At 41.8% G+C, this 19,919-nt stretch overlaps 1 protein-coding gene across 1 annotated transcript in view; it reads left to right on the forward strand.

Annotated features, from left to right (window-relative positions):
- The window catches only part of SEL1L3 (SEL1L family member 3), a 117,420-nt gene that overhangs the window by 78,816 nt on the left and 18,685 nt on the right, over positions 1-19,919 (forward strand). Inside the window, exons 14-19 of the mRNA XM_008017714.3 lie at positions 1,351-1,413; positions 3,228-3,404; positions 6,504-6,631; positions 9,369-9,452; positions 17,802-17,892; positions 18,024-18,108. Coding sequence (XP_008015905.3) covers positions 1,351-1,413; positions 3,228-3,404; positions 6,504-6,631; positions 9,369-9,452; positions 17,802-17,892; positions 18,024-18,108 — 628 coding nt within the window. The remainder of the gene's footprint in view (positions 1-1,350; positions 1,414-3,227; positions 3,405-6,503; positions 6,632-9,368; positions 9,453-17,801; positions 17,893-18,023; positions 18,109-19,919) is intronic.

The raw sequence follows: 19,919 nt of genomic DNA on the forward strand, positions 1-19,919 counted from the left end.
TATTTTCATCTTCCACTTTGCTTCAGTTCATTGGTTTTATTAAATAAGCAAGTTAAAGTCGAGTAGAAACTTGGCATATGTAATTTAACCTTTAGTTGGATTCACAGTTTTATTTGGGGTCCTGAAAGACAAACATTCAAGTATATCCTGCATGGTTCCCAGATCCTACAAGGAGGTGATGAACTGAAATAGGCAGAAGAAAATAGAGAGTGGCAGTTACCAGCTTGGATTCTGGAGTCCACCCATCTGGATTCAAATTCTGCCCGCATTTCCCATTGTGTGACTAAGGGCACATTTCTCAGATGAGAATATAATAGCAGCACCTCAGGTGGGGTCAATGAAGCACTTAGTGCTTGGCCAACGTTAATCAACACAGGAATGGTAACTAGTGCTGTTTCCATTTACTATAGAGCTAAGCGTCTAACTAGCGTTTGTAGGTGTGTTTGTTGCAAAACCCTCTCACATTCAAATCACAGGCGATCCTGTCAACTGTTGTCTGAGTCCAGGAGGACCCCATGTGGCACATGGGGATTGGGGGTATCAGTAATTCTAAGTGAGTTTGGAAGCAGCAGTGGTTTACAGCCACCTCCTCCCCCTTGCCTGGCTATCTTTGCTTTCAGATCTACGCCAAGAGATACTCAAGGACCTCCTTCCACTCTACCCTTGAGCCCACCATCTCCCCAGCGGTCCTCCACACATCTCAGTGTGTTCCACAGAGTTCCTCTGTTGTGACAAGAACCCCAAAGCCCGTGTCTCTCTGTTGTGGACAAACCACCTCCTCTGGAAAATCTTGATTTTGCTGGAAGAACCTTGTTAGTTTCTGTTAGTTACCTCTGAGGCAGCCGATTCTGCTGCATTCTATCTTCTGTGGAGCTGGTTCTTGAGCTGATTCTGAAGCAACAATGTTCCACCCCGGAGACCCCAGCCAGCACTGATGAAGGCTGCAAGCGACAGCCTGGTAACTCCTGACTGTCCAACACAGATAAAGTGCTTTATCTGGCTGGCAAATTAGGTAGTCCCCAGAGGAAAGCATCCAGGATGACCAAACGCATTTAACCTGATTCATAGCTTCCCCCAACAGTACCTGTGGACTGACAGGGTTGCAGTTGACCCAGGGATTACTGCTAAGCTGCAAAGTTGAGGTTTGTTGCCTGTGCTCCACAAATATAAGTGAAATAATAATGATGATGATGATGAAACAGCACTGCCTATAGAAATCCCTAAGCTTGGGTTTAAATGAAGAAAGTTAGGGTTTTATGTTTAAGTATTTTATATCCAACACTAATGTGTCTGTATGTGTGCAGTCTGGTTTTATTTTCTTTGTAATCGTCACTGTTTATCAATGTTTAGGGTCAAGGAGTAAAAAAGAACAGACGGCTTGCCTTAGAGCTGATGAAGAAAGCAGCTTCCAAGGTAACACATGCATATTATCAAAGGGAAACAGTTCCACCACACACACCCACACACTCTCGCACGTCTAAAAAAAGGAAATGGCCAGCCTCTTCCTACAAAGCCCTAAGGTGGAAATGGGGTGGTGAGTGGTTGGTCGCAGGCACGGCACCCCCACTGCAGTGATTAGTCACTTTTTAGTTACAATACATACAGAAACTTGCCACAATAGGGGCAGCTGAAAATTCAAAAGCTGAATTCACCTTCCAGTCAATAGCATTCGGGCTGATTTTGTTTGAAGGCTAAAATTATAATCAGGAGCTGCCCTGATAACAAGCAGCAGGACCCCTGGAAATTGAATGGGTATAAATGCCATTGAATTCAGGAAACCAGAAGCCTAACTCCTTTGAAGGTTAACTCTGTGGTGTCCGTTTCCCATTTGTTTCCTGTGCATTGATAACAGGGCTGTCTATTAAGTTTATTGCTAGGTTTGGGAATTATTTTGCTTTTGTCACTATTTACACTTAAGTAGTATCATCAAGTTGGCTAGTTTCTATACAGCTTTACAGAATGGAGGTTACAATGTTGCTTTCGAAGGGTCCCCACCCACACATGCACACACATGCACACACACGCACACACGCATGCCCAGTGCATGCACAGTCACATGTGCACACTCATATGTGCATGCATACTGATGTCCAAATAAATAGATTTGCAGAAACTACTATAAATCTTTACCTTGACAAGGCACCTTATAGCCCTTTTGGCATCTGGATGTGCCTCCAAGGCTACCAATATTTGCCTTAATGATGAAGACTCCTAAAATGACCATGCTGATTTTTCTTCTTCATTCTCGTCTCCTGAGGAGTTCAAAGTTGCATACAGCAGGAAGTTGGAGCATGGAATGAGAGACCTAAAAGATTGTTCCTCCATCTGTGTGTTGTCAAGAGGACACATGACCCAGGAAGAGGGAACTCCCTGATATGTACCCCACTCCTGACAACAGAAACTCTAGGGCAGGAGTAGAAAAATAACTTAACGGTAGTCATGGAAGTCATTGGTTGCAGAGGACCATAAAATGGGGCCGTGAGGTGGTTTCTTGGAAGGTGTGAAATTTGCATCTCTGTACCATCCTAGTGCTGAATTGATGTCTAGTGTGCTTTATTCTGAATGAATTTTAACAGAGCTTAGGTAAGTAATGAGGAAACACACTTTTATTGATCTGGAATAGTCATGGCCTTAAAAGTGTTATATGATTCTCATTCTTCACTGCCATCCCCTTCTGCTTCTGCCCCTCCCAGACCCTGAATCCCCTGTCAGAAGGGGGTACCATGCAGAGACAGAGCACCTGTGCTGTGCAAGTAGGATGTTGCGTCTGCTTCCCACAGAGTGTGTGTTGGTGTTCAGGGCAGAGGAATCAACAGATGAGCAGGTGGATCACCTAGGGACCATCCCAGTCGGGGCAGGTTTCAGGCCTCAGTTGAGCGTTCATAAATTTCAAGGGCACTATTGACACAGCAGGGCAATCAGAGGCCTTTTATAGACAAGCGTGTTGCATAAGAGCCCACAGGAGCAGAACAATGATTTGGGGCTAACATTGCTGCAGAGATGGAAGGCAGAATCCCAGCAGCAGTCGGGTGAAACCCACCTGGGAAGACTCTGAGGCAGGCTTGTGTTTTCTAGCACTTAGTTTTTCTTTAATGCCATCTGCTCCAAAATAAGAGAAAGGGAAGGTTTTGTTCAGGCTTAGGCAGAATGCTTCCACAATAATTGCTTCCAGAGCTCTTTAGATTTCATTTTTCTAAAGTTAATTTCTTTATTGTTCCAAAATTTAGGGATTGCATCAGGCAGTCAATGGCCTGGGATGGTATTACCACAAATTCAAGAAAAATTACGCCAAAGCAGCAAAGTACTGGTTAAAAGCAGAAGAAATGGGGAACCCAGATGCATCCTACAATCTTGGTGTCCTGCATTTGGATGGCATCTTCCCTGGAGTCCCTGGAAGAAATCAAGTGAGTAAGACTTGAGGCCCACTCTGCAACTGGTCGGTCCCTTGATCATGAAGCATTTGTTGAAGGTACACTGTGTGCCCCAGACACAACCCCAGACACAGTCCCTGTCCTCGAGGAGCTCAGGGGGTCTCGTAGGAAGACAAGGTAGTGAAGAGGAAAGGGTGGCATCTGGCCAAGTGCCAAGTGTGTGGGAAATGGCGTGACCCGAAGCTCTGGAGCCAGGAAACAGTGAAGGCCAAAGCAGCCAGGAAGGCTTCATGGAGGAGAGAGGCTTGAGCTAGAGGGAGGAGTGGGAGATGACACAGGACAGGAATAGCATGAGGTGGAGCACAGACTGATCTTGCTAGAAGCAAGGAGAGCTAAGTCCAGATACGACTGCCTGGTGTGAAACCAGTTTTAATAATAATGAAAATACGATAGCAATCTTTAGTGTTGATTAAGCATTTCCTCTGTGCCAAGCACCATGCAAAACACCCTACCATGTGCCCTCTTCTGTAATCCTAATTCTCTTCTGAAATAGCTATTAATACTCTGGTTACGTCCATTTTTTGGATAAGTGACTGAGGTTCTGCGAAATTAAGTAACGTAGGGTCACACACTTAGTGGAGTGAAGACCTGGCCCTAGTGCACAGTGGAAGTCCACTCTATTAATAATAGTGTTGATGTTGGTAATCATAACCTAAGCTACATTGCTTTTTTTTTTTCTGAGACAGAGTCTCACTCTATCACCCAAGCTGGAGTGCAGTGGCACAATCTCAGCTCACTACAGCCTCCACTTCCTGGGTTCAAACGATTCTCATGCCTCAACCTCCGGAGTAGCTGGGATTACAGGCGTGCACCACCATGCCTAGTTAGTTTTTGTATTTTTAATAGAGATGAGGCTTTGCCATGTCGTCCAGGCTGGTCTTGAACTCCTGGCCTCAAGTGATCTGCCCACCTCGGCCACCCAAAGTGCTGGGATTACAGGCGTGAGCCACTCTGCCTGGCCCTGAGCTCAACTACATTTAACAAAATGTGGTGAACACCTACCCAGTGCCAGGCACCCTTCTGAACACCGAGGACATAGTAGCAAGCAAATCAGTCCCTGCTCTTATGAAGCTTTCATTCCACCAGATGTAAAAGACAATAAACAAATAACCATATAATAGGAGGGGAGGTAAAGATCAGTGCTATGCAGAGAACTAAAACAAGTTCAGGAGGGCTGATAACAGTGGTTCACACCTGTAATCCCATCACTTTGGGAGACTGAGGCAGGCAGATCACTTGAGCTCAGGAGTTCAAGACCAGCCTGGCCAACATGTTGAAACTCCGTCTCTAAAAACACAAACCTTCATCACTAAAAATACAAAAATTAGCCAGATATGCTTGTAATCCCAGCCACTCAAGCGGCTGAGGCAGGAGAATCACTGGAACCCTGGAGGTGGAGCTTGCAGTGAGCCAAGATTGCGCCACTGTACTCCAGCCTGGGCGACAGAGCGAGACTCCATCTCAAAAAACAAACAAACAAACAAACAAAAAATGTATTTTTAATTTATATATAGTTTATATGTGTATATAAATTTTTATTTATATATCTTTTATATATATATATCTATGTAGTATGAGGAGGTGGAGATTGGGAAATGCTATTTTATAACGGAAACCAGGGAACCAGGGAAGGCCTCTTTCATAAGGTGATATTGTGTAGACTCCTAAAGGAATCTTACAGATATCTGGGAGAACATTCTGGAAGGAAGGAACAGGCAGTGCAGAGGCCCCGAGAAGGTAGCAGGCTTGGTGTGCTAGAGGAGCAGCAGGGAGGCCAGGGGAGTGGAGTGGAAAGCAGAAGAGATGGAGAGGGTGGGAGACAGGGCTAGGGAGGAAGCTGACCAGTGTGAGACTTAGTTTCTGCTCTGAATGAAATAGAAACCACTGGGCAGTGTTCAATGGGGCAATGATGGGCTGTGTTTTAAAAGTTCCTCCTGGATCCTGCCTACTGGAGACATGGACAGGAGCAGGGGGTTCATGCATTGGATCCAAGTGAGAGAGGGCAGTGGGCGAGACCAGGGCGGTGTCAGTGGAGGGGCTGAAATTGGGTTCTACACGTATTTGGAAGGTTGAGGCAGCAGGATTTGCTGATGGATTGAATGTGGGGTGTGAGAGGTGGAGAAGAGTCAGGGATGACTCCAGGGCGTTTGTCATCTGTTGCCCTGGAAGAATGGAAGTGGCATTTATTGGGAGGAACAAGATTGTGGCAGCAGCAGATTTGGGGGTAGGAGGGGAAGAATTGGAAGACTATTCTTTTTGAAACACCGTGATAAACCTTGAGAATGTGTTATCTCATTTAATCCTTGCAACAACCCTTCACTGTAGGTGCTATCTGAAGGCACATTTTTCAGTGGAAGGAAATTAGGTTTGGAGAGATTAACCAACATGCCCAAGTCCACACAGCTAGTAAGGAGCAGAGCTGGGATTTGAACCAAGCCTGCCTAACTTCAACGCCCATGCTTTCAAAAAACAATAGCTAACTGCCTCAGAAAAATAAGAGTAATCAGTGGAAATATACCCATCTATGTGTTTGTCTTATTTTTTCCCTCTACCTGTCTCTGATGACATAAGTGGCTGTATATTTTTATGCATAGCAAATGTGTGTTAACCCTCCCCAGACATCTGTGAGTGAAGTTTTCTTATTGTCACATTCTAATTCTCACCTTCCTACTGGAAATGCAGTTTTTGCACATGAGTTTGAAGAAAGGTTTTAAGCAGGGTTAGGAAAGCAAATGCCTGGATTTTCACCTGGTGTGACTTCTGATGTAGTCTTCTATCTAGCCTGCAGGGGGTTATGTGAGGATCAAATGAGATGGCAATGGTATTCATAATTACATATTGTCTTATTTATTGGGTAAACTTAATCAACAGAATAGCTGAGGCAAGGTCATGCATCTCAGAGGCTGGCTTCTGTGATTGGCTATCTTCCTGGAATTGTTGCTTGCCCTGGTTTTAAAGCTATCAGAAGTTATAAGCCTGTAATCATATCAGGCTTAAAGCATCTTACCACCTAGCCTCTGGTGAAACCAGCCTAGCTAGGATGACTCAACGTTTGTTCATCTCTCATTACAGACTTTAGCTGGTGAATATTTCCATAAGGCTGCACAAGGCGGACACATGGAAGGAACCTTGTGGTGTTCTCTCTACTATATCACAGGCAACCTGGAGACATTCCCTAGAGATCCTGAGAAAGCTGTTGTGTAAGACTGTCAAACGTTGCATTTGAAGGGAAAGTCATATCCTACATTCACTGTGCCTGAGCATTTTTTAAATTGAGCTTTTTATTTTTACCAGTTATACATGCATGTAGTTTTAAAAGCCACATAATTTGACAAGACAAAATTAAAAATTTTAATTAAATATTTAAAAATAATTTGACAAAGGCAAAACAAGAAATCCTTGCCTACCCCGCTTCATCCCACCCCCAGACTCTATTTTCTGCTCCCTAGAATGATCACTTTCAATCTTTTTTGAAAGATTTATTTATTGATTTTATTTATTTTTTATTTGTCTCTATTTCTAAATAACATGCTTATACCACTATTTCTTGGTATTTTCATGCTAGGCATTGTCTAATGATGTCCCACTGTGAACGATAAAGATGTAGTTTCCTTTGATTCGGCCACCTCCCACTGCTCAGCTCATTCACACTTCCTGCCATCTTTCATCTTCCCAATAAGTATATCATTTTGGTTACATTAGTATCAGGGCTTACATTATTATGACCATGTAAATGCTATTTCTAACTGAGCCATAGTATACTATGATTACTTTTCCTTTCTTGCACAACTTTTTCTTTTCTATGGATTGTTACTTATTTTTTATTGTTTATTTGCTAAGCTTTCTGTATACTTATCATTTTCTATGTACTTGATCTCCAAATTCTCCTCCAGGTGCCTGAATTTCCTCTCAGTATGTCCAGACCTATCTACATATTATATTAATTTAACCTTCTTGGTGACATCCGTCCTGGAGTCTTTGTTCAGGACAATGCTGTCATGCTGAGATTAACTGTCATCATTATGGATATTTACTTTCCCTCCATCTCTGTCTTTTTTGGTTCTCTTCTTTGCCAGACCCCTTTCTTTCTCTTTCTTGGTCTGCACTTACGTTTTGGTAGAGCACATCCTGTAGTAGGTTCCTGAGATATGGTGAATGGGAGGCACGTTTTTGAGGTCTTGCATATCTGAAAATGTTTTACAGGAGTTATCAAACCATGACCCATAGATGAAATGTACCTTGGTACCTGTTTTGTATGACTCCAAGAGCTAAGAATGCTTTTTACATTCCTGAGGAGTTATAAAACAAATAAAGAAGGATATGCAACAGAGACTATATGTGGCCCACGAAGTTTATGATATTTAGTATCTTGCTCTTTACAGAAAAAGAGTTTGTCGACCTCTATTTTAAGCCACCCTCATACTGATACCCTGGTTCTCCAAAAGATTGTTCTTCATAACACATTTGGGTTCAAATCCAACCTGACCTGACCTTGGTGATAAACTTGACTTAGACTGACCTGGTTTTTTATCTTTGTTATTTAGTATATTTGATATGAATATTAATGTTTTGTGGTTTTTCTGTTATCCTCTTGTTATTGATTTCTAGCTTAATTTCACTGTGATGAGAGAATATATTGTGAATGATTCCAATCCTTTGAAATTTGTCAAAGTGTGGTTTATGACTAGTATATGGTCAATTTTGGTATATGTTTTATGGCTTCTTGAAAAGAGTATACTTTCTGAACTTGTTGGGTACAACATCTACATATATATCAGTTACATCAAGTTTGTTAATTATGTTATTCAGATCTTCCCCATCCTTTCTGATGTTTCTTTTTCTGCTTGTTAGGTCAGTTACTGAAAGAAGTATATTAAAATCTCCAACTATATTTGTGAACTTATTTACCTCTCCTTTTAGTTCTGTCAATTTTGCATTATATATCTTGAATCTATGTTATTGGATCACATAGATTTAGAATTGTTTTGTCTTTGTAGTTGATCCGTTTATCATTTTACAATGTCCTATTTATCTCTGTTCATGGTTCTTGCCTTAAAGTCTATTTTTTCTGATGATCATATAGTTATACCTGATTTTAGTGTTACAGTTTGTATGATTTATCTTTTTCCATTTCTTTACTTTCAACTTTTCTTCATTCTTAAATTTCAATGCATGTCTCTTGTAAGCAGCATATAATTAGGTATTTGTATTTTTTAATTTTTAAAATTTTGTATTTTTAATTATTTTTTGTATTTTTAAATTTTCATCTTTAATTGGTGTATTTTGTCCATTTACATTTAATGTAATTGTGGATATGTTTGGTTTCAAATATACCATTTTCCTGTTTATTTTCTATTTGTTACTTTTGTGGGGGGTTTTGTCAGGGGTCACTTTTGTGGGGGGCCTTTTTTTAATCTCTTTTCTTACTCTTCCTTTGTACTAATCAAGTATTTTTAAAAATTATTCTACTTCCCCTTCTATTAGCTTTTTAGTTATGCATTCTTAAACTATTACTTTAGTGGTTATAAGTCTAAAGATTATAACAGACTAGGTCAGTACTAATAAACTCCTAATAAATTAGGGAACAAAGCAAAATAGGGAAAGCTAATAATAAGTAAGTAAATATGACTTAATAGAGTACTAGAACTCTTGGTAGAGATTGTATTTTTTCATATTGGTGGATATATTTCATTATGTATCTTACATGTCTTTGTTTCCATAAAAGACAACTCCTAATCATTCACAAGAAAGGGCACTAAATGAAAAGCTCAGAATGCATTTTCTTTACCTTCTTAACATTCAGTTCTGGTTTGTTGCTCTGTAAAAATTCTAACTAGCAAAATATTCCCCAAGTGGGATTTATTGAGAGCATATGAAGAAAAACATTTTATTAAATTTGCCATGGTTTGCATATTTTCTCTTCCCTTTTTTTTTCAGATGGGCAAAACATGTAGCTGAGAAAAATGGCTACTTGGGCCATGTCATTCGCAAAGGCCTCAATGCCTACCTGGAAGGTTCATGGTAAGCTTGGGATCCACGTTAGAGCAAACTTTTTTCCCTGCCTGTCAGTATAGTCTTATGAAATGGAGTCTTAAAATGCAACTGAGAAAGCAATTTGCAGGGAAATCACAGCTCCCAGTAATGATATTCAGAGTATCATGGACTGATTGGCTGTTGATTAGAAAACATAGCATTTCCATGTTTAATTATACACAAAAATTTGTTCTCTAGGGGAATTGTTCACACTCATCAAGTTGAGAGAGATATACAAATACATTGATTTCTCTTTCCTTTAAGCTTGCCCCTCTTGGTTTTAGAGTCTGGAGACAGCATAGGGGATCTTAGGTGAGACCCTCTGCTTTTTATTTCCAGGCCACAGAAAGTCCAGAATTTCTACCTTGTTCCTAGCAAGAAGAGAGATCAGTGTTTAAGGTTCAGGCTACCTCTTCCATAGATGTTTTACCGCATCTGCCATGACTAGGAGCCTGGGATTGCTGGAAGTCCATTATCCAATGGCACAACCAAACAGATGCCCTCCTTCCTAACCTTCTGGTGGAGTTAGCAAATCTCATCTTGTTCTTTATGGGATGAAACATGATGCATGAGGACCCACAAATGCTCCCTGTTTGCTGTTACTCATAGATTTTACAAATAAGGGACCCCTCCCCCAACTTGACCAATCTCCTTTCTTTTATTTTTTTCTGTCAGTTCTAGCATTCCATCGTTGTTTTAACTTGGGTCACATTTTCTTGGATGGTTTATTGCCTAAATGATGTGGATATTTCAGTAATAACTAAAAAAAGTCCTCGGTCCACTGCCTCAAAGACATTAGATGAGACTCAGCATTGATCACATTCTGATTTGAACCTTAATTAAAAATTAAAGTGTAGGTTCAAAAGAATGACATTTTCCCTTTTAGTCCATGGCTGCACATGCAACCAACAGATAGCATCTCAATGAGTGAGAATCTTAAATTAGAAAATGTAGGAGAAATGAGGCCAATGAAGAAAGCACCAAATGCAAATTTTTATTATCATCATCCTGTGAAAGTTCATTACCTGTGACCTCACTTTGCACAATCAAAAAGAATTTTTTTCAGAAAGTTACTGTTTCCCCATCATAAACGTACCTTACAATTTTGGGGGGATGCTTTATCTTGTTTCTCAAGTGAACTTCAGTTCATAAAACTCCCAAATTTGACTTTAATTCATTCTCTGCTTCTCACTCTCCCAACCTCCCACCCTCTGCTCCCTACAAACTTCTTAGGATGAACTAAACATTCATTATCGGAGTGTTTATTTTTGGGGTTTTCTCAAAGGAAGAGCACTCCTGTAAACACTCCTCCCCAACCCACCCCGCCCCCATGACGTCTAACACTATTTCTCTCATAGAGTCTTTGTTAGTTCCTTAGCTTTCTTGCCTACTTTGATGTTTTGAAGCTTTTTTGAGATGAAGTCTCACTCTGTCACCCAGGCTGGGGTACAGTGGCACAATCTTGGCTCACTGCAGCCTCCGCCTCCTGGGGTCAAGCAATTCTCCTGCCTCAGTGTCCCGAGTAGCTGGGATTACAGGTGTCCACCACCATGCCCAGATAATTTTTGTGTTTTTAGTAGAGACAGGGTTTTTCCATTTTGGCCAGGCTGGTCTCAAACTCCTGACCTCAGGTGATTCACCCACCTTGGCCTCCCCAAAGTGTTGGGATTACAGGCATGAGCACCGCGCCTGGGTCCTACTTTTGAATTTAATATCACAAAGCACTTTAGCACATTTTAAAAGCTGCTGTGAAGGGCTAGATGAATTAAGATTTCTGTGTCTTGCCCTCCTTCTTAGAATACTCAGCCTCATCATGGTTTTTTTCTGTTTGGTTGGTTGGTTATTTGGTTAGTTGGGGGAAGGAGAAAGGAGACCTGAAGCGTGTCCTGCACCCTTTGTGAGTTTGGATTCAGTTCTGCAGATTTTACTGAGTACACTTAAATGCAGGATGCCTGGCCACAAGCTTCCATAGATGCCTTAAGTAGGGCTTGGGGAAATTTGCTGCCTCATCTCTTCTGCAGGCAGGTTCTCATGTGGCCCATATTCTATCTGATCTCTGAGCCCTTGCACTGACTTCCCTCTGCCCAGGAATCCTACCTAACTCCTTATTTCCTTTTGTTCTTCTGTGGATCATGATTGCTCTTTACACGTCAATTGCCTGATCACATCTATCCCAGTTCCCTAAACACAGGGGTCCCCGGAAAGTGTTCAGAAACTACTGATTGAATGAACTAAGGTGAATAGAGGGAACAATTATAGCTCAAGGGCCATGAGCAGTATATAAAGATCACTGGGGATACAAACAAGGAAAAGATGCCTGGTTTGGGAAGCTTGGGACAGTCTTCATGGTAGAAGTAATGGATGATGTGGTCTTGAAGGATGGGTGGAATTTCCACTTAGCCAGGCAGGGAACAGCATTTATGGTATAGGGAATTACAGGAACAAAAGCAAAGTGATAGGAAAATTCTAAGTGAGTCTACAAAATATTATGCCATGTGGGTAAAACTTGAGAGGGATATATAATGAAACCAAAGAGGTGCTACTTTATGGAATTTTGAATGGCAGATTATGCATTTGTAAAGCAGTGGGGAGCCATCAATAGTTTTTTATTTAATTTATGAAGCAGTGGGGAGCCATTGATCATTTTGGAGAGCGTAGTGACGTGACAGAGTCTGTTTCTAAGATGCTTAATCAAATAGCTGTGTATGGTGAATAGAAGGGAGAGCCTGAAAGGGGAGTTAGTTCAAAAGGAGCCGAGCATTTGTACAGAAGACGTGGCATGAGTCAGTAGGGTGGCTTCTCTCTTCTTTTATCATGTAATCATTGATACGTGTGATATATACATAACCTCCAAAGCATGACAATAAAATGAACAGCCATAAAGCTACCACTCTACTTAAAAAAATAAACATGGCCAGTGCTGCTGAAGGCCCTGCTGTCTCTCCCAGATTAAATCCCATCCTACTGCCAGTACTCAGAAGTAACCATCATCCTAGCTTCTTGTTAGTCTGCCCCTTGCCCTCTTTATATTTTTGATATATATGGATATATTCCTAATAAATGAATTTAGTTTGGCTTATTTCTGACCTTTATATGATTTTAATTGTTTTATATAATATATAATTCTTCAACTGCTTTTTTATACTTAACATTATGCTCCTAAGGTTCACACATCTTGCTGGGTGTGGTGGTGCACGCCTGTAATCTCAGCATTTTGGGAGGCCAAGGCGGGCAGATCATTTGTGGTCAGGAGTTTGAGACTAGTCTGACCAACATGCTGAAACTCCATCTCAACTAAAATACAAAAATTAGCCAGGTGTGATGGTGTGCACCTGTAATCTCAGCTACTCGGGAGGCTGAGACAGGAAAATCACTTGAACCCAGGAGGTGGAGGTTGCAGTGAGCTGAGACTGAGCCACTGCATTCCAGCCTGGATGACTGAGCAAGACTCCCTCTCAAAAAACAAAATAAAAATAAAAATAGGATTCACACATTTTGATGCATGTACCTGTAGGTCATTCATATTCACTGCTGTAATAGATCACAATTTATTTCCCAATTCTCTTGTTAATGAATATTTGAGTTCTCTTTCTTTTCTTTTATTTTTCTTCCTTTCTTTTCTTTCCTTTCTTTTTTTTTTTCTTTTCCTTTCCTTTTCCCTTCTGCCTTGCCTTGCCTTTTGTTTCCTTTGTTTTTTAAGAGCAATGCGGCCATGAGCATTTTTTGTGTATCTCCTACGGCATATAGAAAGAGTCACTCTAGAATATAAACTTAGGGGTGGGGGCTCTGGGTCACAGGGGAACATGTTCAGCCTTACAAGACAATGTCAATTGTTTTCCTAAGTGGTTTTAGCAATTTATTATCTTGCCCACCATATGTAAATTTTTATTTCTCCATATCTTTGCTAATCTTGATACAGAAGCTAATTATTTTTAAAGGTATGTCTCAGTCTGGATTTGAAACCTCTTAGTATCAACAGGAAGAAATGTTTTGTATCAATTACGATGGGGAAATCTTTTTCAAGATATATTTGGGGCAAAGTGCTTCCATCCGTTCCTGCTCTCCAAGCTTTCAAGCCCTCCCCAGGGGTTAAATAGGAAATACATGTTTGTTGGCCTCCTCACAGTCCAACATGACATTTTTGGGTGCCATCTCTTCTGCTGTAATAGAACTAAATCATCCATCAATGTCCCAGTCCATCCCCTTTTTTCATTTTTGTGTGAGTGAATTTATTCTAGAAGTTATTTTCAAATTACATGTGTCAGTTTGATGAGCTTGTGCTTTTCCGTGTTGTTCCAAGATTTATATGGGATAGTTTAAAAGAGGAGCATGATTAAGAAAAGGGCTTTTTGCTGTATCAGCGTAATACAGAAGATAATGTTGTCATGCCTGAGGCTGTCCTCGGACACTCGAAGAAGTTAGCGAAGGAAAGACCAGCTGTCATGTTTCATTTCTCTCTGCCTTACCCCTACATGTGTTTTATCTGCAAGCTACGCATTTTATTGTCCTTTATCTTAAATATGCCAAAAATACTTAACCCAGGAGGTTAGCCAGATTATAGTGGGCTTGAGGCAAGGCAAGTAAGCATACATAGCTTCAGGTGAAAGAAATTCACCTTTTTGCAATAAAGCTGGGTCCTGAATTCCACTGAGACCCCAGGATTTTTTTTTTTTCATCCTTATAGTCTGAGCTGCTTCAAGCATTGGCAGAAAAGAGCACATGAAAAATAATATAATTGTGGAGAAACTGCTCAGGGGTACTCAAATTTATAATTCACAGCAAGCAGCCAAAGGATTGATGATTAAGATGTATCATTATAAAAGTTCTAGAAATGCATGTGCTGGGTCTGAAAGGAGGATAGCAAATGTGTCCTTAAATTCTTTCTTTTCTCTCAATCCCTTCCTCTCCGCACCCATCCCCTCTCCCTGTCAAAATGACTGTCTAGGGGACAATTTTACTTGCGTGCATTGGAAATAAAGCTTGAGGCTCTGGTTGACTTCCTAAAGCTTGAGGAAATTCAAGGAAGGACAATAGTTTTGCAGCTTGTCTTTGGGTTTCCTGCAATTAAAAAATGCTGAGTACATGTTTGTTCTATGAATATAAGTGTAGGAACATCTGTAATTAATACTTTCAGATGGCGTCTGTTGAAACACAGTAAGAGCAAAGTGCTAGAAGGCTAAATGTGGACAGGGTTTCTGCAGAGGCATTGTCTCAGAAGCTTTAATAAGCTGAGGAAATCTGGTCTTGAGTGGCCAGCCCCTACCTAGAGCTCACTGCTCAGTAGATGTGAACATGGATGGTGGTGGTACAGGCATCGGGTGATTGATTGTGCAAGATGAAAGACAGAGGTGGATTTCTTTTTTTCTTTTCTTTTTTTTCTTTTCTTTTTTATTTATTTATTTATTTTTTTTGAGACAGAGTCTCGCTCTGTTGCCCAGGCTGGAGTACAGTGGCATAATCTTGGCTCCCTGCAACCTCTGCCTCTTAGGTTCAAATGATTCTCCTGCCACAGCCTCCCAAGTAGCTGGGATTACAGGCACCCACCACCACGCCCAGCTAATGTTTGTATTTTTAGTAGAGATGGGGTTTCACAATGTTGGTCAGGCTGGTTTTGAACTCCTGACCTCAAGTGATCTACCTGCCTCAGCCTCCCAAAGTGCTAGGATTATACGCATGAGCCACTGTGCTAGGCCCAGAGGTAGATTTCTGTTCAGTGCTTCTATGGATATCACATACCTTTTTAGACATCTCTTTCTGATGAATTTCAGTGTTTCCTCAGTGGAAATGCTTGAGAATTCAATGACATTTCCTCCTGGTTTACACAATGATTGGACGATAGAAGTCTTTTATGAAACTTGTTCCTGCCTTCCTTCCCCAGCACCAGATCACTTTAGACACAAGATATTATCTTTATAAAGCTTATCATTGTGAATGTTCTTGCAGGGAGTATCAACCTCCATTTCCCCCACGCATTCTGACAACCAGCCTATTGGTTTCTGCTGTTAAGAAAAAATTCTTTTTTTTTTTGTTTAGAGACAGAATCTGGCTCTATCGCCCAGGCTGCAGTGCAGTGGTGCAATCTCGGCTCACTGCAACCTCCGCCTTTCGTGTTTGAGCGATTCTCCTGCTTCAGCCTCCCGAGTAGCTGGGATTACAGGCATGCACCATCATGCCGAGCTCATTTTTTTGTGTTTTAGTGAGATAGGGTTTCTACTGTTGCCCAGGCTGATCTTGAACTCCAGAGTTCAAGCGATCCTCCCGCCTCACCCTCCCAAACTTCTGGGTTTACAGGCATGAGCCACCGCACGCCTGGCCAGAAAAAACCTCATGCTGTTACATTTTAGTAAACACGAGCCACATCGCCGTCAGTTATGGTCACAGAGGGCACTGGCCCCATATTGGACCTTAGTTTGCGGGACTGCGCTGTCTCCTTTCCTCATCAATCCCTGGTGGAAACTGAGACACTAGTGCAGGCTGAAGTGTCTCTGAAGAAACTTGACAATTCTAAGCCCTTAGGAAGAGGACCTTGTGTCAGAACGAGGGGGACTTTCTACTGGGCCTCCCTTGCATGCCCTCTGTCTGGGGCCTTGGGTCTGCTCTGAGGATTCTTGTCGCCAAACATAGATTTTGCAGGCTATGTTAGCTAATCCCCAAGCTTCTTTCGGGATGTTGTTGCAGCTGCACTTGGGGGCTTGTTATCTGGCTTGCCTCTGCAAGGGACACTGGTCAGCTGACCTTGTCCCTCCTTAGCCTGAGTCATGGCTAATTGGTCAGCTGCCTTAGGTATCTCAGAGCCTGCGAATTGGCTCACTCAGCAGCCACGTGGCTTGTGACCTGCAGCATGTCTGACTGAAGGTCTAACTATCCTAATTTGATCCCCCAGCACCTCTCAGTCTCCAAGGGATTGCCTGTCAGAAGCTGCTTTTAGCAGTTTAGAAAAGATGATTTCAGAATCTGCTTCCCTTACTCCCCCTCACCCAACCTTTCCCCACCGTTTCCTAAACCAGTTCCTAGGTGGAGCTAAAATTAAGAAAGAGCTATTAATATCAACTCCTTAAAATGAAAAATAAGCTTTGAGAAATGACTTATGGTTAAAATAGAGTTCTACTCTTAAGCTGGGCAACGTATAAAAAATTGAGGAAATCAGATAAGTAAAAAGAATAGAATAAAAATGACATGCATTCTCACCACCCAGAAATAAGTGTTGTTAGCATTTTGGTGATAATTTTTGGGGTTTTTTTTTTTCCTCTGCCTATTTGTATCTGCATGTGTATGTGTGTACATGTGTGTGTTCAGTTATATTTTTGTTTTGCAAAAATAGGGTGCATCGTTTTATATACCCTGCTTTTTTTTCACTGAATGGAAAATTTTGCATAAATATTTTGCTGTTTTTGAATACCCTTCCACACATCATTTTAATGGCCATGTCTGAAAGTAGCTACACTGTGGGTTAATTTCACTAGTCTCTGATTTTCAGACATGTGTTTCCAGTTTTTTTGTTGTTGTTCATATAAAGAGCTCTACCATGAACTCCGTGGCAACAGAATCTTTGCACCTATCTCTGATTGTTTCTTTAGAATAAACCCCCCACAAGGGAGAACTGTAGGGCCACGTGGTATGTACGTTCTTAAGACTCCTTCGGCCTGTCCTTCCAGAACCGTTGAATTTATTGGCCCTCAAGCTAGCAGTAGTTGTAGAGTATGTCCATTTCCCCAAGGCTTTGCCATTATTCCAAATATGAATCTTGTACCAATCTTTCAACAGATGAAAGTGGTCACTCATTGTTTTGCAATTATTCAATTGCTAGTGGTGTCAAACGTTTCTTTTCTCTTATGTATTTTGGCCATCGATATCAAGTCCCTTGTAAACTGCCTCTCCTTTGCCAAGCTACTAAGGCACAACAAAAGCTCAGCTTTAATTAAACTCATTCAGAATCCTAAGCCCTATAAAGCCTTTCATAAAACAGAGGACTCCAAAGCACAGGGGTTTTTCTTAACACCATTTATCTCCTCTAAGCGAGGATGGAAGAAGGATTCAAGGACTGAAGGCTAGGAGACAACTCCCAAGCCAACATCCGACATGCCCTTCAGCCAGTAGAGGTAGCTGTTGCATCAACTAGCTCCCCAGCCTTATCTGTGAGTTCAGCCTTTAAGACAGAAAATAAATCAGTGCATGCAGTATTTTTAACAATATTTATTTAAAAAAAAAAAAACTCATGATTTTGTGGTTTTTAAAAAAACTGCTTATTTTGTGCCCTCTTATGTTTGAATATAAAGCTCTCTGTGAATATTAGTAAGAACCACTATATGAAATTTATTATTAATCATCTATTTTTAGGCATGAAGCTTTGCTGTATTATGTTTTAGCAGCAGAAACTGGAATTGAAGTGTCACAGACAAATTTAGCACACATCTGTGAGGAGAGGCCAGTAAGTAAAATGTATTCTTCTCAGAGTAGAAGCTCTGAGGTTAAGGATAATAAATTGGGTTTTAAGGAGGCAACCTTGATCGCTTGGCCGAAATATTAATGAATTAACTTTTTCTTCCCTTTACCCCTTAGGACCTGGCCAGGAGATACCTGGGTGTTAACTGTGTTTGGAGATACTATAATTTCTCTGTTTTTCAAATCGATGCACCTTCCTTTGGTATGTATAGAAAAACAGGTGCATAATTGAAGCATTAGAAGTTTTTCATCTTTAGTAACAGGGAACTTCTGACAGCTTTGTGTGAAGTGAGGTATTTCTAAATAATTAGAAAAGAACATGAAAAATCTCTGCTATTAAGATCGCTAAACTCTGCTCTCAGCCTCACACAATGCACTGCTCCTCGCCGATTGTCCCATGGAGTGCTTGGACCCAACATCTCTTATTTTTTATTTTCATGTTTTGAGACAGTCTCGCTCTGTTCCCCAGGCTGGAGTGCAGTGGTGTGATATGGGCTCAGTGCAACCTCCACCTCCCAGGTTCAAGTGATTCTCCTGCCCGAGCCTCCCGAGTAGCTGGGATTTCAGGCGCCCACGCCCACGCCCAGCTAATTTTTGTATTTTTAAGTAGACACAGGGTTTCACCATGTTGGCCAGGCTCGTCTCAAACTCCTGACCTCAGGTGATCCACCCGCCTTGGCCTCCCAAAATGCTGGAATTACAGGTATGAGCCACTGCACCTGGCCCCCGACATTTCTTCTGAGTCAATGAAAATGTAAAAGAGAACGCTATTATGGAGCGATTCTCTGGGCCAGTCATTTGTGCGGATTCCTCTGCTCTGCTCTGCTCTGCTCTGCATGGTAGGGGACTGGCCTCCAGGAACTACAGTTCCTAGACTCCTCTACCCACGGGCTTCTGATTCCTTTCAGGCAGTAAAAGGCACGGCAGAAGATTGCAGGATGGGAGAAGAAGCCCAAGTACTTCTCCCCTTCTCTCTCTGCTTTAAACTGTGTCTCTGGCAGGGGCTACGTTTCCACGGTTCCAGCCCCTGCCTGACAGCTCCACCCTCTCTGATCTCAGCACCAGGCTCTGGGTCTCTGGTAACATTACAGGCACCCTGTGGCCCCCAAGTCCTGGGGATAATAGTAGCCTTTTCACTGCTGATCTCGGCTGCCTACTGTTTTCCATTTGCCTTTTCAGCTCTCCCAACACCCTAGTAACTGCTTCCCCATGATGAAATTCCTCTTTTGAACCAGCTGAAATGGATTCTGTTTTCCTTCTTGGACATTGACTAATACATACACCCCCCCCTTTTTTTTTTTTTTTTTGAGATGGAGTCTTGCTCTGTCTCCCAGGCTGGAATGCAATGGCGCTATCTCGGCTCACTGCAACCTCTGCCTCTCAGGTTCAAGCGATTCTCCCCTCAGCCTCCTGGGTACATGGGATTACAGGAATGCACCACCACACCTGGCTAATTGCTGTGTTTTTTAGTAGAGATGGGGTTTCACCATGTTAGCCAAGCTGGTCTTGAACTCCTGACCTCCAGTGATCTGCCCACCTCAGCCTCCGAAAATGCTGGGATTACAGGTGTGAGCTATGGCACCCAGCCGATACATACACGCTTAAACATAAGTTTTTCTTCAGAGGAAAAATAAAATACATGGCTAAAGCAAAGAATTACCAACAACAGACATCAAAGATGAACAGCAAAATGTCAGATGTGAGGTAAAGCCCCTGGAACAACCTTGGCTGATTGGGCAGCAAAGTCGTAGACTGAGATGTGCAGAGCTATTCAGGAGAGCTACCTGGCCAAAGAAGAAACTGTCTAGGGGCCAGGTGCGGTGGCTCACGCCTGTAATCCCAGCACCTTGGGAGGCTGAGGTGGGAGGATTGCTTGAGTCCAGGAGTTCGAGACCAGCCAGGACAACGTGGTGAAACCCCATCTCTATTAAAAAAAATACAAAAATTAGCCGGGTGTGGTGGCATACTCCTGTAATCCCAGCTACTTGGGAGGCTGAGGTTGAAGGATCACTT

The sequence above is a fragment of the Chlorocebus sabaeus genome, chromosome 27 (assembly GCF_047675955.1).
Source record: "Chlorocebus sabaeus isolate Y175 chromosome 27, mChlSab1.0.hap1, whole genome shotgun sequence".
Classification (NCBI taxonomy): domain Eukaryota; kingdom Metazoa; phylum Chordata; class Mammalia; order Primates; family Cercopithecidae; genus Chlorocebus; species Chlorocebus sabaeus.